Genomic DNA, 26,571 nt, shown 5'->3' with positions numbered 1-26,571 from the left:
TGTTCATTCCAATGGCTTGAGTTTGTTTATCAATTAGGGAAAATTATTAATGAGCAAATAATATGATCCATTAATAACTGTGTAGGGTATGGTAGGGTTAGATCCTGAAGACAACAGAATGCAATTCTGAGAGAGTTAGATTGATCAGGCTACCATAAATCTAGAAGCATTACACACATAAAAAAGCAACTTACTTTACTATAGCCTTGGGCTCTGCTTGAGTTAGCGAATCATACACCATTACATAATCTCCCTTCGGGGGTTTACAAGGTTCCATTTTGAAGGTTTTGAAATGGAGGCGGATAACGTGATTGGCATCTGCACGCAGTGCCCAATGACACAGGGCATTGGCTGGGTACGGAAAGTCTGGAAAGCCCGGGGTTGAAAATTTTTTCACAGAACCAGGATCAGCGTGCAAAGGAAAGCGGCACTTGGCTAAGCAAGAAAAAAAGAATAAGAATTACAATAATCATTACTAATGCAAGCAGAATATTTTATGTTAAAAGGGATGTGAAACCCAAAAGTGTTCTTTTGTGACTTAGAGGGAGCATACAAGTTAAAAAAAAAATCCTATTTACTTCAAATATCAAATTTGCTTCATTCTCATAGTATTCGTTGTTGAAGAGATAGATAATGTGCACATGTCTGGACTCTGGAGCACTAGAAGGCAGAAAAAAAAAGTGCTGCCATTTAGTGTTCTTGCAAGCGTATAACATTCTTTAAAAACTACTGTCATATAGTGCTTATCTCCTTGTTTTTCAAACAAAGGATATCAACAGAACAAGGTACATTTGATACTAAAAGTAAAATGGAAAGTTGTTTAAAACTGCTGCTCTATCTGAATCAAGAAGGAAAATTTAAAGATAAAAAATTTCTATGTGAAACTAGAACTCAAACTTGGCAGACATCCCTGCAAAACCAATTAGCTTTTTATTTCTATTTTATCTTCTCATTACTGGCCAGTGTTATAGTAGAGGAAATAAACTGCGATACAATTATTTACAAATAAACGCATTTTATTCGTATGACTGCAGCATTGCTTTTAGAAAATGTGCAGCGCTGAAATGGACCGTGGAATCTCACAGTAAGAGTTAAAATAATAGATTTCATCTATTATATACAAATAAATGACCACATGAAAAATATAGTGAACTGCAATGACTGTAGCATGGGCTTACACAGATAACACACACAATACTAAATACATATTTTTTGTTTCTCCAGTCTACATCAGATATAAACCAGGTTTCTATTGCCTATTACAGCCAGGCTGTTTGCCGAACCGTTTTAAGTTACTACCAAGATGTGCGTCTGATCTATAGTAACTGGTGAGATCTAATAAAGTACTTGCACCGCGCATTGCTTGGATGATGTCAGCTTTGTTTTGCTTCCACCTGAGCAGCTATCATCACTAAACAGTGTCATTGTCATTTATTTATGACCTGACCTTTATTAGTTTATGACATTTTGAAACAGATTACTCCTTGTTAAAGGACCTGTAAACACTGTAGATTTGTATAATCAACAAATGCAAGATAACAAGACAATGCAATAGCAATTAGTCTGAACTTCAATAGAGTAGTACATTTTTTTCTGACAATTGTAATAGTTATGTCTATTTCCACTTCCCCTGTACCATGTGACAGCCATCAGCCAATTACAAATGCATACATGTACCATGTGACAGCCGTCAGCCAATCACAAATGCATATATGTTTATTATGTGAATTCTTGCACATGCTCAGTAGGAGCTGGTGATTCAAAAAGTTTAAATATAAAAAGACTGCACATTTTGTTAACGTAAGTAAATTGGAAAGTTGTTTAAAATTGCATGCTCTATCTGAATAATGAAAGTTTAATTTTGACTTGAGTGCCCCTTTAATACTGGGAACATCATGTTTAGGGGTTTCTAGCCATAATTAAAAGGACAGTGTACTGTAAAACTGTTGTTTTCCCAATGACTTGTTATACCAGCAGCAATGTATGAGAAATTGCTTCTTTAGGTTTATGTTTGTATATGCAATAGCTGGCTTTGTTCTTTGTGATCACAACTTATTAATATGAGCTGAAAAAAACAGATTTTATCACTTTCTATGCACACAAATGTTTTCTTATTTATCTGTATACTAAAGCCCAATACTTAGAGAGAACAATTGAAAAACATAATTTATGCTTACCTGATAAATTTATTTCTCTTGTAGTGTATCCAGTCCACGGATCATCCATTACTTATGGGATATATTCTCCTTCCCAACAGGAAGTTGCAAGAGTCCACCCACAGCAAAGCTGCTATATAGCTCCTCCCCTAACTGCCATTACCAGTCATTCGACCGAAAACATGCAGAGAAAGGAAAACCATAGGGTGCAGTGGTGACTGTAGTTTAATGGAAAAATTACCTGCCTTAAAGTGACAGGGCGGGCCGTGGACTGGATACACTACAAGAGAAATAAATTTATCAGGTAAGCATAAATTATGTTTTCTCTTGTTAAGTGTATCCAGTCCACGGATCATCCATTACTTATGGGATACCAATACCAAAGCTAAAGTACACGGATGATGGGAGGGACAAGGCAGGTACTTAAACGGAAGTTACCACTGCCTGTAAAAAACCCTTTCTCCCAAAAATAGCCTCCGAAGAAGCAAGGTATCAAATTTGTTAAATTTGAAAAAGTATGAAACGCAGACCAAGACTCCGTCTTGTAATCTGTTCAACAGAAGCCACATTTAAAAAAAAGGCCCAAGTGAAAACCACAGCTCTAGTAGAATGAGCTGTAATCCCTTCAGGAGGCTGCTGTCCAGCAGTCTCATAAGCTAAATGAATTATGCTTTTTAACCAAAAAGACAGAGAGGTTGCTGAAGTCCTTTGACCTCTCCTCTGTCCAGAATAGACAACAAACAAGGTGAATGTTTGATGAAAATCTGTAGTAGCTTGTAAGTAAAACTTTAAAACACGAACCACGTCCAAATTGTGTAATAGACGTTCCTTCTTTGAAGAAGGATTAGGATACAAGAATGGAACAACAATCTCTTGAGTGATATTCTTGTTAGATACCACCTTAGGTAAAAACCCAGATTGGTACACAGGACTACCTTATCCGTACGGAGAACCAGATAAGGAGAATCACATTGCAACGCAGATAACTCGGAGACTCTATGAGCCGAGGAAATAGCTACCAAAAAGGAACTTTCCAAGATAGAAGTTTGATATCTATGGAATGAAAAGGTTCAAATGGAACTCCTTGAAGAACCTTAAGAACCAGCTTTAAGCTCCATGGCGGAGCAACATTTTTAACCACAGGCTTGGTTCTAACCAAAGCCTGACCAAATGCCTGAATGTCTAGAATACCTGCCAGACGCTTGTGCAAAAGAATAGACAGAGTAGAAATCTGTCCTTTTAAAGAACTAGCTGACAACCCTTTTCTCAAAATCATCTTGGAGAAAAGATAATATCCTGGGAATCCAGACTTTACTCCATGAGTAACCCTTGGATTCATAACAATAAGATATTTACACCATATCTTATGTTAAATTTTCCTAGAGACAGGCTTTTATGCCTGTATTAAGGTATCAATTACTGACTCGGAGAAGCCATGCTTTGATAACATCAAGCGTTCTGTCTCCAGGCAGTCCATCTCAGATTAGTTATATTTAGATGGTTGAAAAGACCCTGAGGTAGAGGGTCCTGTCTCAGAAGCAGAGACCGTGGTGGAAAGGATGACATGTCCACCAGATCTGCATACCAGGTCCTGCGTGGCCATGCAGGCGCTGTCAAAAGCACCAAAGCTCTCTCCTGCTTGATCTTGTGCAAACCCCTCCGGAGGGAATTCCCACTCCCCCGGATGAAAAGTCTGACGACTTAGAAAATCTGCCTCCCAGTTCTCAACACCTGGGATAGGGATAGCTTTTAGACAAGAGTGAGTCTCTGTCCAGTGAATTATTTTAAGACTTCTAACATTGCTAGGGAACTTCTGTTCCCCCTTGATGGTTGATGTAAGCCACAGTCGTGATATTGTCCGACTGAAATATGATGTACCTCAGAGTTGCTAACTGAGGCCAAGTCTGAAGAGCATGGAATATCGCTCCCAGTTCCAGAATATTCATTAGAAGGAGGGTCTCCTCCTGAGTCCACTATCCCTGAGCCTTCAGGGAGTTCCAGACTGTATCCCAACCTAAAAGGCTGGCATCTGTTGTAACAATTGTCCCATCTGACCTGCGGAAGGTCATACCCTTGGACAGATGGACCCGAGATAGTCACCAGAGAAGAGAATCTCTGGTTTCTTGGTCCGGATTTAACAGGAGAACAAATCTGTGTAATCCCCGTTCCTCTGGCTGAGCATGCATAGTTGCAGTGGTCTGAAATGTAGGCGTGCAAACGGTACTATGTCCCTTGCCGCTACCATTAAGCCGATTACATTCATGTACTGAGCCACCAAAGGGCGCGGATGGAATGAAGAACACGGCAGAAATTTAGAAACTTTGACAACCTGGACTCCGTCAGGTAAATTTTAATTTCTACAAAATCTATCAGAATCCCTAGGAGGGAAACCCTTGATATTGGGGATAGAGAACTCTTTCCTTGTTCACTTTCCACCCATGCGATCTCAGAAATGCCAGTACTACGTCCGTATGAGACTTGGCAACTTGGATGTTTGACGCCTGTATCAGGATGTCATCTAAATAAGGGGCCACTTCTATGCCCCGCGGCCTAAGGACCGCCAAAGTGACCCCAGAACCTCCATAAAGATTCTAGGGGCTGTAGTTAACCCAAAGGAAAGAGCTACAAACTGGTAATGCCTGTCTAGAAAGGCAAACCTGAAAAACCGATGGTGATCTTTATGCATCGTAATGTGAGGATAAGCATCCTTCAAATCCATTGTAGTCCTCTATTGACTCTCCTGGATCATAGTTAAGATGGTACGAATAGTTTCCATCTTAAATGATAGAATTCTAAAGAATTTGTTTAAGATCTTTTAGATCCAAAATAGGTCTGAAGGTTTCCTTTCCTTGGGAACCACAAACCGATTTGAGGAAAACTGTGTCCCTGTTCCTCTATTGGAACTGAATGGGTCACGTACACAATGCAAGAATGTCTCTTTCTTTATCTGGTTTGCAGATAAATGTGAAAGGCAAAAACTCCCCTTTTTTGGGGGGGAAAGCTTTGAAATCCAGAAGATATCTCTGGGGTATAATTTCCAATGCCCAGGGATCCTGGGCATCTCTTGCCCACGCCTGGGCGAAGAATGAAGTCTTCCCCCTATAGGATCCGTTACCAGATAGGGGTCCGTTCCTCATGCTGTTTTAGAGGCAGCAGCAGGCTCCTTGACCTGCTTATCTTTGTTCCAGGTCCGGTTGTCTCCAGACCGCCTTGGACTGAGCAAAAGTTCCCTCTTATTTTGCCTTAGAGGAAGTTGATGCCACACCTGCCTTGAATTTTCGAAAGGCACGAAAATTAGGCCTTTTTTGTCCCTTGATTTGGACCTGTCCTGAGGAAGGGCATGATCTTTTCCTCCAGTGATATAAGTAATAATCTCCTTCAAACTAGGCCTGAATAGGGTCTGCCCCTTGAAGGGAAGTTAAGTAGCTTATTTATTAAAGTCACGACAGCTGACCATGATATAAGCCATAGCGCTCTGCGCGCCAGTATAGTAAAAAACAGAATTCTTAGCCGTTAGTCTAGTCAAAGGAACAAAGGCATCAGAAAACAAAGGAATTGGCTAGCTTAAGTGCTCTAAGCTTGTCAAATATATTCATCCAATGGAGCCTGTAAAGCCTCATCAAGAGACTCAAACCAGAACGCCGCAGCAGCAGTGACAGGAGCAATGCGTGCAAGGGGCTGCAGGATAAAATCTTGTTGAATAAACATTTTTTATCCATTGGATCTAAAAAAGCACAACAGTCCTCGCCAGAGGTAGTGGTACGCTTAGCTAGAGTAGAAACTCTTCTCTCCACCTTAGGAACTGTCTGCCATAAGTCCCGTGTGGTGGCAACTATTAGAAAACATTCTTCTAAAAAATAGGAGGGGAAGAGAATGGCACACCTGGTCTATCCCATTCCTTATGAAAAATTTTAGTAAACCTCTTTAGGTATTGGAAAAACATAAGTACACACCGGCACTGCATATTATTTATCCAGTCTACACAATTTCTCTGGCACTGCGATTGTACACATTCATTCAGAGCAGCTAAAGCCTCCCTGAGCAACAAGTGGAGGTTCTCAAGCATAAATTTTAAATGTAGAAATATCAGAATCAGGTTAAATCATCTTCCCTGAGTCACAAATATCACCCACAGACTAAGCATATTGTGAGGTAGTATCAGACATGGTTCTTAAAGCGTCTGTATGCTCTGTATCTACCCCCAGAGCTGTTTTGCTTTCCTTTAATTTCAGGTAGTCTGACTAATACTGCTGCCAGTGTATTATACACAACCTTTGCCATGTCTTGTAAAATAAACGCTATGGGCGCCATTGATATACTTGGCGCCATTTGAGCGTGAGTCCCTGGAGCGGGAGTCAAAGGGTCTGACACGTGGGGAGAGTTAGTCGGCATAACTTCCCCCTCGACAGAATCCTCTGGTAAAATAAACGCTATGGGTGCCCTTGATGTACTTGGCGCCATTTGAGCGTGAGTCCCTAAAGCGGGAGTCAAAGGGTCTGACACGTGGGGAGAGTTAGTCGGCATAACTTCCCCCTCGACAGAATCCTCTGGTGATAATGTTTTTAAATAAAAAAATTATCTTTATTGTTTAACATGAAATCAGTACATCTGGTACACATTCTAAAATGGGGTTCCACCATGGCTTTAAACATAATAAACACAGAGCCTCCTCTATGTTAGACATGTTAGAACTAATAAAGAAACTAGTAAGCTTGGAAAACACTTTAAATCAAGTTAAAGGGACAGTTTACTCAAAAAATTTCTCCCCTTTAATTTGTTCCCAATGATCCACTTTACCTGCTGGAGTGTATTAAATTGTTTACAAGTAGCTCCTTTACCCTTATATTGGCATTTGAAATTGTTAATTTAGCATGTGGTATCCCCACCTATTCTGAAAGTTTGTGGCCGCGCGTACCAAGCTATAGATAAGCTTTGTAAACACAGCCAGCAGAAGAAATTACACTCTCAGTGTGATAAAGCAGAGAGAAGGTAATAAAATGTTGATTTTCCATTGTTCTCTCAAAGTTTTGGTGATTGTTTAAAGGACAGATATAAGATAAAGAAGCAGGTATATGTGCACAATGTGATACAGTAATGAGATCTGATTATACCTACAAGCTCAACCTATTTTATTAGGTTGTGGCTTCAAAACACAAAATCAGAGCTTTAATATACAGAAATAAACCTTAAAAGGCTAATTTTCATACATTTTTTACTCTGCAGTTGGTATAAAAAGCAATTGTAAACACATTAAGGGAAAAACTATTTTACAGTATACTGTCCCTTTAACAAGCAAATATAACAAACGTTACTGTGCCTTTAAGAGAAACAAATTTTGTCAAAATTTGAAAAACAGTGAAAAAAGGCAGTAAATCAAACGAAATTTTTACAGTACATGTAATAAGTTAACAGAGCATTGCACCCACTTGCAAATGGATGATTAACCCCTTAATGCAAAAAACAGATAAAAAAAAAAAAAAAAAAAAAACGACATTTTTTTTAAACAGACACAGCTGAGCTGTGGATTACCTTCCCTATAACTGTTTCTATGCAAAATGTAAGCCAGCCATGTGGAAAAATTAGGCCCCAATAAGTTTTATCACCAAACATATGTTAAAAAACGATTAAACATGCCAGCAAACGTTTTAAAACACATTCTTATAAGAGTATGTATGTCTATTAATAAGCCTGATCCAGTCGCTATCACTGCATTTAAGGCTTTATTTACATTACTTCGGTATCAGCAGTATTTTCTTAGTCAATTCCATTCCTTAGAAAAATATATTACTGCACATACCTTAGCATATATCTCTATCAATCAGCCTGGTACCAGTCGCTTTCACTGCATTTAAAGGCTGTACTTACATTACTTCGGTATCAGCAGTATTTTCTTAGTCAATTCCATTCCTTAGAAAAATATTTTACTGCACATACCTTATTTGCAGGAAAACCTGCACGCCATTCCCCCTCTGAAGTACCTTACTCCTCAGAATGTGTGAGAACAGCAACTGGATCTTAGTTACGTCTGCTAAGATCATAGAAAAAACGCAGGCAGATTCTTCTTCCAAATACTGCCTGAGATAAACAGCACACTCCGGTGCCATTTAAAAATAACAAACTTTTGATTGAAGAAATAAACTAAGTATAAAAAACCACAGACTCTCACGACCTCCTATCTATGTTGAGACTTGCAAGAGAATGACTGGTAATGGCAGTTAGGGGAGGAGCTATATAGCAGCTTTGCTGTGGGTGGACTCTTGCAACTTCCTGTTGGGAAGGAGAATATATCCCATAAGTAATGGATGATCCGTGGACTGGATACACTTAACAAGAGAAATTAGAATTGTATCACTTCTTTCTCCTAACCCCCTCCCCCCGCCACACACACACAGACACACACACACTAGGAGAAGAATTTCTTCAGCTAGGTATGTTTACATAGCTTTTCTATAGTAATATTTAAGTATTGTCATTATAGCTGTGGATACTAAAGACAAAGGTAGCTATTTCAAATGCCAAAATAAGCAATGTGAAGGGGAGAAAATTACACAGTACACTGTCCCTTTAAAAGCCAGAAACATAGTATCTACCATTCCAGAATGAAGAAATAAAGTTTATTTTAAAAGACACGAAGGAGCAAAAAGTTAAACACAATCTATTGCTCTATTGCTTGAACAGAACTATTTACTAACAAAATGAAATACAGTTCTGTAGCGGTAACACACTAATGATACTAGACTCAACACATATAGTAATTGTGGGAAACACACACACACCACCACTGATTGGCTCTGGGGCCTTGTTTACCTATGAAGCAGTACATAAGTATTGCTGATGAATAGGACTTTAACTATGTATTTAAACTCTTTGCAAGGGTTATACATATTGATCTCTGCAATCAATAGTTCAATAATAAATAATATTTCTGTGTAGGGAATTAAAGAGAACTAATAAGCTTGCTCACTTGCGGTCAGTTTCCCCAGTCACACCCGGTATAAAACATATAAGACCATTGCTAATCTCATGCTAAAATTATTACTTACAGTTTCTGAAATCTCTTGCTGTCTGGATATCAACCGCTGTAAAGAAAGACGACAGGAAGAGGATTCATTATTTAGTGTCATTTGTAACTTCCTAATTATTACATTGGTACATTTTCACGTCACTTAGAAATTAAGGTAATATATACAGTATACACACATCTATATATACACCTGTCTATAGATATATAATATACATATATATACAGGGAGTGCAGAATTATTAGGCAAGTTGTATTTTTGAGGATTAATTTTATTATTGAACAACAACCATGTTCTCAATGAACCCAAAAAACTCATTAATATCAAAGCTGAATAGTTTTGGAAGTAGTTTTTAGTTTGTATTTAGCTATAGCTATTTTAGGGGGATATCTGTGTGTGCAGGTGACTATTACTGTGCATAATTATTAGGCAACTTAACAAAAAAAAAATATATACCCATTTCAATTATTTATTTTTACCAGTGAAACCAATATAACATCTCAACATTCACAAATATACATTTCTGACATTCAAAAACAAAACAAAAACAAAATCAGTGACCAATATAGCCACCTTTCTTTGCAAGGACACTCAAAAGCCTGCCATCCATGGATTCTGTCAGTGTTTTGATCTGTTCACCATCAACATTGCGTGCAGCAGCAACCACAGCCTCCCAGACACTGTTCAGAGAGGTGTACTGTTTTCCCTCCTTGTAAATCTCACATTTGATGATGGACCACAGGTTCTCAATGGGGTTCAGATCAGGTGAACATTAGATTTTCTTCTTTTATACCCTTTCTTGCCAGCCACGCTGTGGAGTACTTGGACGCGTGTGATGGAGCATTGTCATGCATGAAAATCATGTTTTTCTTGAAGGATGCAGACTTCTTTCTGTACCACTGCTTGAAGAAGGTGTCTTCCAGAAACTGGCAGTAGGACTGGGAGTTGAGCTTGACTCCATCCTCAACCCGAAAAGGCCCCACAAGCTCATCTTTGATGATACCAGCCCAAACCAGTACTCCACCTCCACCTTGCTGGCGTCTGAGTCGGACTGGAGCTCTCTGCCCTTTACCCATCCAGCCACGGGCCCATCCATCTGGCCCATCAAGACTCACTCTCATTTCATCAGTCCATAAAACCTTAGAAAAATCAGTCTTGAGATATTTCTTGGCCCAGTCTTGATGTTTCAGCTTGTGTGTCTTGTTCAGTGGTGGTCGTCTTTCAGCCTTTCTTACCTTGGCCATGTCTCTGAGTATTGCACACCTTGTGCTTTTGGGCACACCAGTGATGTCTCACTATTTTTTACTTTTCTGAGCCTATCAAGTCCTTCTTTTGACCCATTTTGCCAAAGGAAAGGAAGTTGCCAAATAATTATGCACACCTGATATAGGGTGTTGATGTCATTAGACCACACCCCTTCTCATTACAGAGATGCACATCACCTAATATGCTTAATTGGTAGTAGGCTTTCGAGCCTATACAGCTTGGAGTAAGACAACATGCATAAAGAGGATGATGTGGTCAAAATACTCATTTGCCTAATAATTCTGCACTCCCTGTATATATATATATATATATATATATATATATATATATATATATATATATATATATATATATATATATATATATATAACAGAATTTATGCTTACCTGATAAATTACTTTCTCCAACGGTGTGTCCGGTCCACAGCGTCATCCTTACTTGTGGGATATTCTCTTCCCCAACAGGAAATGGCAAAGAGTCCCAGCAAAGCTGGTCACATGATCCCTCCTAGGCTCCGCCCACCCCAGTCATTCGACCGACGGACAGGAGGAAATATATATAGGAGAAATCATATGATACCGTGGTGAACGTAGTTAGAGAAAATAATTCATCAGACCTGATTAAAAAAACCAGGGCGGGCCGTGGACCGGACACACCGTTGGAGAAAGTAATTTATCAGGTAAGCATAAATTCTGTTTTCTCCAACATTGGTGTGTCCGGTCCACGGCGTCATCCTTACTTGTGGGAACCAATACCAAAGCTTTAGGACACGGATGAAGGGAGGGAGCAAATCAGGTCACCTAAACGGAAGGCACCACAGCTTGCAAAACCTTTCTCCCAAAAATAGCCTCCGAAGAAGCAAAAGTATCAAATTTGTAAAATTTGGCAAAAGTGTGCAGTGAAGACCAAGTCGCTGCCTTACATATCTGGTCAACAGAAGCCTCGTTCTTGAAGGCCCATGTGGAAGCCACAGCCCTAGTGGAGTGAGCTGTGATTCTTTCAGGAGGCTGCCGTCCGGCAGTCTCATAAGCCAAACGGATAATGCTTTTAAGCCAAAAGGAAAGAGAGGTAGAAGTCGCTTTTTGACCTCTCTTTTTACCAGAATAAACAACAAACAAGGATGATGTTTGTCTGAAATCTTTAGTAGCCTCTAAATAGAATTTTAGAGCACGGACAACGTCCAAATTGTGTAACAAACGCTCCTTCTTTGAAACTGGATTCGGACACAAAGAAGGTACAACTATCTCCTGGTTAATATTTTTGTTAGAAACAACTTTAGGAAGAAAACCAGGCTTAGTACGCAAAACCACCTTATCTGCATGGAACACCAGATAAGGAGGAGAACACTGCAGAGCAGATAACTCTGAAACTCTTCTAGCAGAAGAGATTGCAACCAAAAACAAAACTTTCCAAGATAGTAACTTAATATCTACGGAATGTAAGGGTTCAAACGGAACCCCTTGAAGAACTGAAAGAACTAGATTTAAACTCCAGGGAGGAGTCAAAGGTCTGTAAACAGGCTTGATCCTAACCAGAGCCTGAACAAATGCTTGAACATCTGGCATAGCTGCCAGTCGTTTGTGTAGTAAGACAGATAAAGCAGAAATCTGTCCCTTTAGAGAACTTGCAGATAATCCTTTCTCCAAACCTTCTTGTAGAAAGGATTGAATCTTAGGAATTTTTATCTTGTTCCATGGCAATCCTTTAGATTCACACCAACAGATATATTTTTTCCATATTTTATGGTAAATTTTTCTAGTTACAGGCTTTCTAGCCTGAATCAGAGTATCTATTACAGAATCTGAAAACCCACGCTTTGATAAAATCAAGCGTTCAATCTCCAAGCCGTCAGTTGGAGGGAAACCAGATTTGGATGTTCGAATGGACCCTGAACAAGAAGGTCCTGTCTCAAAGGTAGCTTCCATGGTGGAGCCGATGACATATTCACCAGGTCTGCATACCAAGTCCTGCGTGGCCATGCAGGAGCTATCAAGATCACCGAGACCCTCTCCTGATTGATCCTGGCTACCAGCCTGGGAATGAGAGGAAACGGTGGGAATACATAAGCTAGGTTGAAGGTCCAAGGTGCTACTAGTGCATCTACTAGAGTCGCCTTGGGATCCCTGGATCTGGACCCGTAGCAAGGAACCTTGAAGTTCTGACGAGACGCCATCAGATCCATGTCTGGAATGCCCCATAATTGAGTTATTTGGGCAAAGATTTCCGGATGGAGTTTCCACTCCCCCGGATGGAATGTCTGACTCAGAAAATCCGCTTCCCAATTTTCCACTCCTGGGATGTGGATCGCAGACAAGTGGCAGGAGTGATCCTCCGCCCATTGAATTATCTTGGTCACTTCTTTCATCGCCAGGGAACTCCTTGTTCCCCCCTGATGATTGATATATGCAACAGTCGTCATATTGTCTGATTGAAACCTTATGAATTTGGCCTTTGCTAGTTGAGGCCAAGCTCTGAGAGCATTGAATATCGCTCTCAGTTCCAGAATGTTTATCGGGAGAAGAGACTCTTCCCGAGACCATAAACCCTGAGCTTTCAGGGATTCCCAGACCGCGCCCCAGCCCACTAGACTGGCGTCGGTCGTGACAACGACCCACTCTGGTCTGCGGAAGCTCATTCCCTGTGACAGATTGTCCAGAGTCAGCCACCAACGGAGTGAATCTCTGGTCTTTTGATCTACTTGAATCATCGGAGACAAGTCTGTATAATCCCCATTCCACTGTTTGAGCATGCACAGTTGTAATGGTCTTAGATGAATTCGTGCAAAAGGAACTATGTCCATTGTTGCAACCATCAATCCTATTACTTCCATGCACTGCGCTATGGAAGGACGAGGAACAGAGTGAAGTACTTGACAAGAGCTTAGAAGTTTTGATTTTCTGACCTCTGTCAGAAAAATCCTCATTTCTAAGGAATCTATTATTGTTCCCAAGAAGGGAACTCTTGTTGACGGGGACAGAGAAATTTTTTCTTTGTTCACCTTCCATCCGTGAGATCTGAGAAAGGCTAGGACGATGTCCGTATGAGCCTTTGCTTTTGACAGGGACGACGCTTGAATTAGGATGTCGTCCAAGTAAGGTACTACTGCAATGCCCCTTGGTCTTAGAACCGCTAGAAGGGACCCTAGTACCTTTGTGAAAATTCTCGGAGCAGTGGCTAATCCAAATGGAAGTGCCACAAACTGGTAATGCTTGTCCAGAAAAGTGAACCTTAGGAACTGATGATGTTCCTTGTGGATAGGAATATGTAGGTACGCATCCTTTAAATCCACGGTGGTCATAAATTGACTTTCCTGGATGGTGGGAAGGATCGTTCGAATGGTTTCCATTTTGAACGATGGAACCCTGAGAAATTTGTTTAGGATCTTCAGATCCAAAATTGGTCTGAATGTTCCCTCTTTTTTGGGAACTACGAACAGATTTGAGTAAAATCCCATTCCTTGTTCTTTTATTGGAACTGGATGTATCACTCCCATCTTTAACAGGTCTTCTAGGCAATGTAAGAATGCCTGTCTCTTTATTTGGTTTGAGGATAATTGAGACCTGTGGAACCTTCCCCTTGGGGGTAGTTCCTTGAATTCCAGAAGATAACCTTGAGAAACTATTTCTAGCGCCCAAGGATCCTGAACATCTCTTGCCCAAGCCTGAGCAAAGAGAGAGTCTGCCCCCCACTAGATCCGCCGGATCGGGGGCTATCCCTTCATGCTGTTTTGGTAGCAGTGGTAGGCTTCTTGGCCTGCTTACCCTTGTTCCAGCCTTGCATTGGTTTCTAGGCTGGTTTGGGTTGTGAAGTATTACCCTCTTGCTTAGAGGATGCAGAATTAGAGGCTGGTCCGTTTCTGCGAAAGGGACGAAAATTAGGCTTATTTTTAGCCTTAAAAGACCTATCCTGTGGGAGGGCGTGGCCCTTTCCTCCAGTGATGTCTGAAATAATCTCTTTCAAATCTGGTCCAAATAATGTTTTACCTTTGAAAGGAATGTTAAGCAATTTTGTCTTGGATGACACATCCGCTGACCAAGACTTTAGCCAAAGCGCTCTGCGCGCCACGATAGCAAACCCTGAATTTTTCGCCGCTAATCTAGCTAATTGCAAAGCGGCATCTAAAACAAAAGAGTTAGCCAATTTAAGTGCTTGAACTCTGTCCATAACCTCCTCATACGAAGATTCTCTACTGAGCGACTTTTCTAGTTCCTTGAACCAGAAGCACGCTGCCGTAGTGACAGGAACAATGCATGAAATTGGTTGTAGAAGGAACCCTTGCTGTACAAAAATCTTTTTAAGCAAACCCTCTAATTTTTTATCCATAGGATCTTTAAAAGCACAACTGTCTTCGATAGGAATAGTAGTGCGTTTGTTTAGAGTAGAAACCGCCCCCTCGACCTTGGGGACTGTCTGCCATAAGTCCTTTCTGGGGTCGACTATAGGAAATAATTTCTTAAATATAGGGGGGGGAACAAAAGGTATGCCGGGCCTTTCCCACTCTTTATTTACTATGTCCGCCACCCGCTTGGGTATAGGAAAAGCGTCGGGGGGCACCGGAACCTCTAGGAACTTGTCCATCTTACATAATTTCTCTGGAATGACCAAATTGTCACAATCATCCAGAGTAGATAACACCTCCTTAAGCAGTGCGCGGAGATGTTCTAATTTAAATTTAAATGTCACAACATCAGTTTCAGCTTGATGAGAAATTTTTCCTGAATCTGAGATTTCTCCATCAGACAAAACCTCCCTCATGGCCCCTTGAGATTGGTGTGAGGGTATGTCAGAACAAATATCATCAGCGCCCTCCTGCTCTTCAGTGTTTAAAACAGAGCAATCGCGCTTTCTCTGATAAGTAGGCATTTTGGATAAAAGATTTGCTATGGAGTTATCCATTACAGCCGTTAATTGTTGCATGGTAATAAGTAATGGCGCACTAGATGTACTAGGGGCCTCCTGCATGGGCAAAACTGGTGTAGACACAGTAGGAGATGATGTAGTATGATGTTTACTCCCCTCATTTGAGGAATCATCTTGGGCAATATCATCATCTGTGGCATTACTGTCCTTACTTTGTTTGGACACTATGGCACACTTATCACATAAATTTAAATGGGGAGACACATTGGCTTTCATACATATAGAACATAGCTTATCTGATGGTACAGACATGTTAAACAGGCTTAAACTTGTCAACCAAGCACAAAAAACGTTTTAAAATAAAACCGTTACTGTCTCTTTAAATTTCAAACTGAAAACACTTTATTACTGAATATGTGAAAAAGTATGAAGGAATTGTTCAAAAATTACCAAAATTTCACCACAGTGTCTTAAAGCATTAAAAGTATTGCACACCAAATTTCAGAGCTTTAACCCTTAAAATAACGGAACTGGAGCCGTTTTTACATTTAACCCCTATACAGTCCCAGCTATATGCTTTGCGGAGACCCAACCAAGCCCAGAGGGGAATACGATACCAAATGACGCCTTCTATAAGCTTTTTCAGTGATTCTTAGCTCCTCACACATGCATCTGCATGCCTTGCTCTCCAAAAACAACTGCGCATTAATGGCGCGAAAATGAGGCTCTGTCTATAACTAGAAAGGCCCCCATCTGAAAAAGGTGTCCAACACAGTGCCTGCCGTTTTTCTAAACGTTCCCCAAGATTATAATACCAATTATTAGTTAGAATCTGCATAATATGCCTAGTAAAGCAATCGTTTTAGCCCAGAAAAATGTCTACCAGTTTTTAAGCCCTTTTTGAAGCCCTTTATTCTTTTATGTTTAACTAAGAAAATGTCTTACCGGTCCCCATGAGGGGAAATGACAGCCTTCCAGCATTACATGGTCTTGTTAGAAATATGGCTAGTCATACCTTAAGCAGAAAAGTCTGCTAACTGTTTCCCCCAACTGAAGTTACTTCATCTCAACAGTCCTGTGTGGAAACAGCAATCGATTTTAGTTACTGTCTGCTAAAATCATCTTCCTCTTACACACAGAAATCTTCACCCTTTTTCTGTTTCAGAGTAAATAGTACATACCAGCACTATTTTAAAATAACAAACACTTGATAGAAGAATAAAAACTACATTTAAACACCAAAAAACTCTTAACCATCTCCGTGGAGATGTTGCCTGTGCAACGGCAAAGAGAATGACTGGGGTGGGCGGAGCCTAGGAGGGATCATGTGACCAGCTTTGCTGGGACTCTTTGCCATTTCCTGTTGGGGAAGAGAATATCCCACAAGTAAGGATGACGCCGTGGACCGGACACACCAATGTTGGAGAAATATATATATATATATATATATATATATATATATATATATATATATATATATATATATATATATACAGTACACACACATATCTATATATATATATACAAATATCCAGACAGGTGCACTCACTGTGACATAAGACATCCGCCGGGGTGCTGCGTTGAAAACATATAGCAATATCCGTTCAACCCCTCAAGGTAGAAAAACGCTTCACTCTCCGGTCTCTTTCAAAATCCTTTATTAAGTATCCAGCATCAAATGACAAAATTCCCAAACGTTTCGATACCAATTGGTATCTTTTTCAATGGGTAATCAGAACATATCTATCCCAAAAGAAGATTCCTAATACTAACCACAAACTACTCACCTATATACACCTGTAAAGCCTCTCTGTCACTTCCGGTACATCAGAAAACCGCCCCACCATGCGCATGCGTCCAGGAGTTAGCCAACCGCATGGCTAATTTGCATATTCAATAACGTAATGACGTTTGCGTTCCAACCACGCATAGTTACTCCTTACTGTTTTAGCAGCTAATGCGCATGCCCAGGTGGCTGAAGTTCTAATGATACCGGACTAACTCTTACAAGTATAACTACTATAAAGTGTAAAAAAACTATCTATACCAAGTTAAAATCTATAATATGACTACCTGAGTTCTCAGAACAGACTTTATTCCTTATATTTATAGAATATTAAGTAAGATACTTAGCATTTTTATATACAGCTTGCTAAGCTAATCACAGCCCCCTTAATTATCTTATCCACAATCTCCAAACCGTCTATTATCTAGTTAAAGTATGTTATACTATAATTATCAATATAACTTATAGCTTCTATGCCAATTGGAGTGCAGTGAGAGACTTAGTTGTGGCTACCGCAATACACTAAACACCATATCTTCAGAGACTTTGTGAACCCATATATTCTGGACCAGTCCATCTTCCTGGGTGTTGATGACCTAGACCGATAAATCATGGACATTTCACTTAAAGGAAGACACCAAAGTCCATCTGTACATTCAGACCCTTGGGAGCCACTGTGTCTAAACGATAAATCCAGGAGGTCTCAACTTGGAGTAGTTTCGTGTTCCTATCTCCACCCCTTCGTAAGGGGGGCACATGATCAATCAACATAGTCCTTAAACTTGCCGCTGTGTGCCCAGCTTGAAGGAAATGTCTGGCGACCGGTTGATCAGATGTTTTCTTGTCAATCGCTTGTCTAATCGCATGGCGATGATTGGCCATTCTATCTCGAAATGTAGTAGAGGTCTTCCCCACATAGACAAGCGAACATGGACACATTAGTATGTATACAACATACGTACTCATACATGACAATCTGTGTAGAATCTTGTATTTTCTCCCAGTGTGTGGGTGGTGAAAGAACATCCCTGTTAACATACTATTGCACGTAGTGCAGTCCCCACATCTATAGCAGCCAACTTTTTTCCTGCTGTCCAGCCAAGTACCTTTTTCATAGCACTTCACAGGGTCATTATGGACAAGTAAATCCTTCAAATTGGGTGCTCTCTTATAAGCCATCCGTGGGGCTGATGTGTGCAGGAATGGTAGTGATTTGTCAGTATTGATAATGTCCCAGTTCTTCTTGACCGATTCAGACAATATCTTGGACACGGGGTTGAACGTGGTAACAAAGTTAATGATATCGCTATTGTTTTCTACTTTATCAGTAGGATCATGTGGTTGTAGCAGAGATATTTGATCATCCCCGGCCAGGTTGGTTTGCACCTGTGTTATCAGTTTTCTTGCATATCCTCGTTGCTCCAATTTCTTAATCATTTCATCCTCCTGTACTCTTCTAGTCTCTCTTAGTGTGTTGTTGCGGGCCACCCGCGTGAGTTGAGAGGATACCACACTCTTTTTTTGATGTTCAGGGTGAAAACTTGTGGATAGCAACAATGAGTTTCTATCCGTCGGTTTTGAATATAAGGAGGTAGAAAATTTGTAACAATCATCTTCTGTATAAACAGATATGTTTAGATCTAGGAATGGTATGCTCACCCTGTTATGGGCCACTTTAAATCGAATAGTTGACTCAAGCTGATTTAAGCTGTCAACCCACTGTTCTAGGGATTCCTCTGACCCTCTCCATACCAAAAACACATCGTCAATATACCTGACGTACAGTTTAATTTTATCAATTGTGCGAATGTGCATGACCATAGTCTCATACCAAGACATATACAGATTGGCGTATGCGGGAGCCATATTTGAACCCATTGCAGTTCCTGATATTTGTAAGAAGAATTCCTTCTCAAATTTGAAAAAGTTTTTTTCCAGACAAAACCTCAATAATTCCAATAGGAACTCAATGGGTGGTCCCGCATACGCCAATGACTCACTTAACATGGATCTGACCGCCTGTACACCACCATCATGCGGGATGACAGTGTACAAGCTGTCAACATCCATTGTAACAAGTAGGTCATCTGGGCCAAGTTCATTCCAGGCAAGTAACCTCCGAATGAGTGAGGGAGAATCCAGTATAAAGGAATATGACTCCTTTACAACTGGCTGTAGGTGATGATCTATAAAAATGGCCACATTAGAACACAAAGAATCCCTGGCAGACACAATAGGTCTGCCAGGCGGTTTAATCAGAGTCTTGTGTACTTTGGGCAATAGGTATAGTACCGGAATAACCGGAAATGCAGTAGTCATATATTCAAATTCATTTTCATCAATCATACCTGATTCTAGCCCATATTTCAATATAAGATCCAATTCCTTCTTAAATGTATTTATTGGATTTCCTCTTAGTTTACAATAGATGCGATTATCAGTCAGCTGTCTATAGGCTTCCTCTCTATAGTCAACATAATTTTGAACCACTATAGAGCCTCCTTTATCCGCCGCATGAATAATGATCGTGGTGTCATTTTTTAAACTCTTTAGAGCCTCCTTTTCCCCTTTAGTGAGGTTAGGGAACAAATTTTCTACTTTTGCTCGTTCACACGTATCATTAATCATGCGTGAAAAACTACGGATAGAAGGGTTTAAGTTGATTGGATCAAACTTGCTCTGACTTTTGAACTTGTTGACACTCTCTTGTTCACTATTTTTAAAAAAATCCTTAATCCTAAGCTGTCTCTGTAATTTATAGGTTTCAACATTCATTTTGAATTTGTCTATAGCTGGAGTGGGGACAAAGGACAGGCCCTTATTTAGCAAACTTTTCTCATCTAAACTTAGAGCTCTATCACTTAAATTGTAGATAATATCTACTTTTTCTTGCCTGTTTTTTTCTTTGAATCCTCCCCTCCTCGTGTGCGGTCTTGCTCGTTTTGCTTTACTGGAAGCGGAGGTTTTTTGGAGGATCTGGTGCTCACCCCACCTAAAGGGTGACCAGCATTAACATTTGGGTTGGACTCATCATTATCTGGCCCAGATGAATCGCCTCCACTACTGTCAACAGTGTCAGCAATGTTTCTATTATTAAAGCGTCTCCTTCGTCTAAATTGTGGTCTATTGTCCTCCTTCCCATAGAGCCACCTATACACTCTTCTCTCCCTGTAATCAGTCTCTACAGTCATTAATTTGTTGTTCTTAAAGGTTAACAAATCGTTTTTATATTTGTTAACTTGTCCCTGTAATTTGTTAATCCAATCTTCCCCTGTATCTTCCGTTAGGATCTGGTAGCTCGTCTCTTTAACCTCATTGATTTCCACTCTAATTAGATGTAATAATCTATTGGATTCCTCAATTACCAATAAAATGAGGTCATATGAGCACTTGTTTAAGATTGAGCACCACTTCCTACAGAATTCAGGGTTAGCCCTACCTATCGTGGGTGTATTCTTAATACGAAAACCCCTTGGTATATTTTTATTGCGATGGTAATTGGACAAGTACACAGTATGTAGATGGTGATCTACCTCTCTTTTCTGTAAATTCAACAATTTATGATAAACATCAAGAGGTGTCTCCCCTCTCAACTCACGCAAGTCTGTACTTGCAAGGATGCGCTCTGCATCTGCTTCTGTAAATATAAAGGATTCCCTATTGACAGTGTCATCACCAATATTAGGAGTGTCAGTAGCAGCGGATCCACTCACTTCCATGTCGGTTGATAAAATAATTGTATCCACTTATAGGTTCAGCCTGTCCTTAATAGGTTAACCGGTCTATTGAAAAACCCAGGTAGTATTCACAACACCATGTGATTTAAAAACAAACACAGCAGTAAACTTAAAGTCAGTATAACTGCAAGTGAAGAAATGGCACTTCACAGGGATACCTTAAGCATAAGTAGTAATGTAGTTGATAGTAGTAATCATAGTCACTTATTTTCAGTCAAACAGAATTCACAATGTGCAGGGTGCAAACCAAATTAACAATATACAAATATCCAGACAGGTGCACTCACTGTGACATAAGACATCCGCCGGGGTGCTGCGTTGAAAACATATAGCAATATCCGTTCAACCCCTCAAGGTAGAAAAACGCTTCACTCTCCGGTCTCTTTCAAAATCCTTTATTAAGTATCCAGCATCAAATGACAAAATTCCCAAACGTTTCGATACCAATTGGTATCTTTTTCAATGGGTAATCAGAACATATCTATCCCAAAAGAAGATTCCTAATACTAACCACAAACTACTCACCTATATACACCTGTAAAGCCTCTCTGTCACTTCCGGTACATCAGAAAACCGCCCCACCATGCGCATGCGTCCAGGAGTTAGCCAACCGCATGGCTAATTTGCATATTCAATAACGTAATGACGTTTGCGTTCCAACCACGCATAGTTACTCCTTACTGTTTTAGCAGCTAATGCGCATGCCCAGGTGGCTGAAGTTCTAATGATACCGGACTAACTCTTACAAGTATAACTACTATAAAGTGTAAAAAAACTATCTATACCAAGTTAAAATCTATAATATGACTACCTGAGTTCTCAGAACAGACTTTATTCCTTATACTTGTTACAATGGATGTTGACAGCTTGTACACTGTCATCCCGCATGATGGTGGTGTACAGGCGGTCAGATCCATGTTAAGTGAGTCATTGGCGTATGCGGGACCACCCATTGAGTTCCTATTGGAATTATTGAGGTTTTGTCTGGAAAAAAACTTTTTCAAATTTGAGAAGGAATTCTTCTTACAAATATCAGGAACTGCAATGGGTTCAAATATGGCTCCCGCATACGCCAATCTGTATATGTCTTGGTATGAGACTATGGTCATGCACATTCGCACAATTGATAAAATTAAACTGTACGTCAGGTATATTGACGATGTGTTTTTGGTATGGAGAGGGTCAGAGGAATCCCTAGAACAGTGGGTTGACAGCTTAAATCAGCTTGAGTCAACTATTCGATTTAAAGTGGCCCATAACAGGGTGAGCATACCATTCCTAGATCTAAACATATCTGTTTATACAGAAGATGATTGTTACAAATTTTCTACCTCCTTATATTCAAAACCGACGGATAGAAACTCATTGTTGCTATCCACAAGTTTTCACCCTGAACATCAAAAAAAGAGTGTGGTATCCTCTCAACTCACGCGGGTGGCCCGCAACAACACACTAAGAGAGACTAGAAGAGTACAGGAGGATGAAATGATTAAGAAATTGGAGCAACGAGGATATGCAAGAAAACTGATAACACAGGTGCAAACCAACCTGGCCGGGGATGATCAAATATCTCTGCTACAACCACATGATCCTACTGATAAAGTAGAAAACAATAGCGATATCATTAACTTTGTTACCACGTTCAACCCCGTGTCCAAGATATTGTCTGAATCGGTCAAGAAGAACTGGGACATTATCAATACTGACAAATCACTACCATTCCTGCACACATCAGCCCCACGGATGGCTTATAAGAGAGCACCCAATTTGAAGGATTTACTTGTCCATAATGACCCTGTGAAGTGCTATGAAAAAGGTACTTGGCTGGACAGCAGGAAAAAAGTTGGCTGCTATAGATGTGGGGACTGCACTACGTGCAATAGTATGTTAACAGGGATGTTCTTTCACCACCCACACACTGGGAGAAAATACAAGATTCTACACAGATTGTCATGTATGAGTACGTATGTTGTATACATACTAATGTGTCCATGTTCGCTTGTCTATGTGGGGAAGACCTCTACTACATTTCGAGATAGAATGGCCAATCATCGCCATGCGATTAGACAAGCGATTGACAAGAAAACATCTGATCAACCGGTCGCCAGACATTTCCTTCAAGCTGGGCACACAGCGGCACGTTTAAGGACTATGTTGATTGATCATGTGCCCCCCTTACGAAGGGGTGGAGATAGGAACACGAAACTACTCCAAGTTGAGACCTCCTGGATTTATCGTTTAGACACAGTGGCTCCCAAGGGTCTGAATGTACAGATGGACTTTGGTGTCTTCCTTTAAGTGAAATGTCCATGATTTATCGGTCTAGGTCATCAACACCCAGGAAGATGGACTGGTCCAGAATATATGGGTTCACAAAGTCTCTGAAGATATGGTGTTTAGTGTATTGCGGTAGCCACAACTAAGTCTCTCACTGCACTCCAATTGGCATAGAAGCTATAAGTTATATTGATAATTATAGTATAACATACTTTAACTAGATAATAGACGGTTTGGAGATTGTGGATAAGATAATTAAGGGGGCTGTGATTAGCTTAGCAAGCTGTATATAAAAATGCTAAGTATCTTACTTAATATTCTATAAATATAAGGAATAAAGTCTGTTCTGAGAACTCAGGTAGTCATATTATAGATTTTAACTTGGTATAGATAGTTTTTTTACACTTTATAGTAGTTATACTTGTAAGAGTTAGTCCGGTATCATTAGAACTTCAGCCACCTGGGCATGCGCATTAGCTGCTAAAACAGTAAGGAGTAACTATGCGTGGTTGGAACGCAAACGTCATTACGTTATTGAATATGCAAATTAGCCATGCGGTTGGCTAACTCCTGGACGCATGCGCATGGTGGGGCGGTTTTCTGATGTACCGGAAGTGACAGAGAGGCTTTACAGGTGTATATAGGTGAGTAGTTTGTGGTTAGTATTAGGAATCTTCTTTTGGGATAGATATGTTCTGATTACCCATTGAAAAAGATACCAATTGGTATCGAAACGTTTGGGAATTTTGTCATTTGATGCTGGATACTTAATAAAGGATTTTGAAAGAGACCGGAGAGTGAAGCGTTTTTCTACCTTGAGGGGTTGAACGGATATTGCTATATATATATATATATATATATATATATATATATATATATATATATATATATATATATATAAATATACACATATCTATAGATAGATATATATATATATATATATATATATATATATATATATATACACACACACACACACACACACACACACACAATACACACATATATATATACACCTGTCTATAGATTATATATATAAGTGGGAGTCATCCAGGACTTAGTTTCTACCTACTCCTCTGGCATGATGCAATGTATACCTGTCTAAATATCTAGGGGGCTTGAGATTGTTTTTTATGCCCTCACCTGCTACCTCCCCACATGCCTTGATACTATGAGTATAGAGGGCTGTGTTAGTAGTTTTTTATACTCTGGGTTTCGGTAGCGCCTTTCACTTTATAAGCTATATATTAGGTTTGTCTTAGTGTTGCATATAGATAGATACCTATTCCTTTATTGTATTTGTATATAGGGGTATTTAGATCACTGTTTGATTAATTGATATGTTTTCCTTCAGAGGCTTACCCGCCAGCGCACCCGCACAGTACATCTGTGTATGTTTGGTCTCCATGGTTACGCATGTTTCCATGGTTACACACAGGACGGCGGTAACGTGATGACGTCACGTGACGCCCACATTGAGCCCGGCAATAAGCTGTTTAGGTCTGTGTGAGTGGGTGTGCCGCTGTCACTCTCTCTGATTGGTCTATCACTTGGGCTGGGTGGGTATTTAAGGTTAGTTTGTGCTCTAGTTTTCCACATTTGGTTTTGTACACCATTGACAAAGGCTCGTGTGTGAGCCGAAACGTTTGGTAATCAACTTTGCAAATAAACCGGAGTGTTTATGAAAAAACCTGTGTGCCTGCTTTTCTTGGGTCCTTGCTGCAACACGGAGTCCGTCCGTGGGATCCATAACTGCTTTACTATATATATATATATATATATATATATATATATAAATATACACATATCTATAGATAGATATAGATATATATATATATATATACACACACACACACAATACACACATCTATATATACACCTGTCTATAGATTATATATATATATATATATATATATATATATATATATATATATATATATATATATATAGACAGGTGTATATATAGATGTGTGTAGTGTGTGTGTGTGTGTGTGTGTGTATGTATATATATATATATATATATATATATATATATATATATATATATATATATATATATATACACATATACAGTACACACACATATCTATATATACACCTGTCTATAGATATTATATATATATATATATATATATATATATACATACATATATATATATATATATATATATATATATATATATACACACACACACACAGTACACACACATATCTATATATACGCCTGTCTATAGATATATAATATATATATATATATACACAGTACACACACACATATCTATATACACACCTGTCTATAGATATATACTATATATACAGTACACACACACATATCTATATATACACCTGTCTATAGATATATAATATATAAACAGTACACACACACACATCTATATATACACCCGTCTATAGATATATAATATATAAACAGTACACACACATATCTATATATACACCTGTCTATAGATATATAATATACATACAGTACACACACATATCTATATATACACCTGTCTATAGATATATAATATATAAACAGTACACACACATATCTATATATACACCTGTCTATAGATATATACCATATATATACACAGTACACACACATATCTATATATACACCTGTCTATAGATATATAATATATATACACAGATAAACACACACCAGGGGCGTATTATGGCCTAGGCCAAGGTTTTCAAACCTGTCCGCAGGCCTCCTCAACAGGCTATATTATCAGGATTACTTTGGGTGAGAGCAGGTAAAATAACCATGTTTACTAATCATCTGATTATTTCACCTGTGCTCTAGTTCAGATATCCTCAAAAGCTGGCCTGTTAGGGAGGCCTGAGGACAGGTTTGAAAACCAGTGGCTTAGGCAAGCAAGGCACTTGCCCAAAGCGGCAGATTTTTTTTTGGGGGGGGGGCGGGGGGGCTGTACTACACCCACTCGCACACCTACACGCACACTTGAACATTAATATTTAATTTGCAAATGCCATGGAAAAAAAAGAAGAGTCACATTACACCCTCACCAAAAAATATTATGGCCAAAAAAGGTCTAAAACCTGGGGGGATTCTCTGTGTGTGTGTTTGTATGTATGTATGTATGTATGTATGTATGTATGTATGTATGTATGTATGTATGTATGTATGTATGTATGTATATATATATATATATATATATATATATATATATATATATATATATATATATATATTCATTAAAATTATGGGGGGAGATAAAAACTGAAATTAAAATCCTCCATGTCTCAAAATAATTTGCATATCTTACCCAGAATTCTCTTGTGCATTGGTAACATTGTATATTAAGTATTTCTGGGAAAAAGCAAGTGGGGAATCTTGCCTAGATGTGCTAATTTCCGATGAAAATATTTACATTGATTTAATTTTGAGACATGGAGGATTTTAATTTCAGTTTTTTATCTCCCCCCATAATTTTAATGAA

At 39.3% G+C, this 26,571-nt stretch overlaps 1 protein-coding gene across 1 annotated transcript in view; it reads right to left on the bottom strand.

The window, feature by feature from the left end:
• The window catches only part of ST14 (ST14 transmembrane serine protease matriptase), a 161,062-nt gene that overhangs the window by 55,019 nt on the left and 79,472 nt on the right, over positions 1-26,571 (bottom strand). Inside the window, exons 6-7 of the mRNA XM_053691502.1 lie at positions 9,200-9,235; positions 195-435 (exon numbers count right to left, since the gene is read on the bottom strand). Coding sequence (XP_053547477.1) covers positions 195-435; positions 9,200-9,235 — 277 coding nt within the window. The remainder of the gene's footprint in view (positions 1-194; positions 436-9,199; positions 9,236-26,571) is intronic.

This window comes from Bombina bombina, chromosome 8, assembly GCF_027579735.1.
Source record: "Bombina bombina isolate aBomBom1 chromosome 8, aBomBom1.pri, whole genome shotgun sequence".
NCBI classification, from domain to species: Eukaryota; Metazoa; Chordata; class Amphibia; order Anura; family Bombinatoridae; genus Bombina; species Bombina bombina.
Note: the sequence above shows the minus strand (reverse complement) of the source record. Positions and strands in the feature narration are given on the sequence as shown.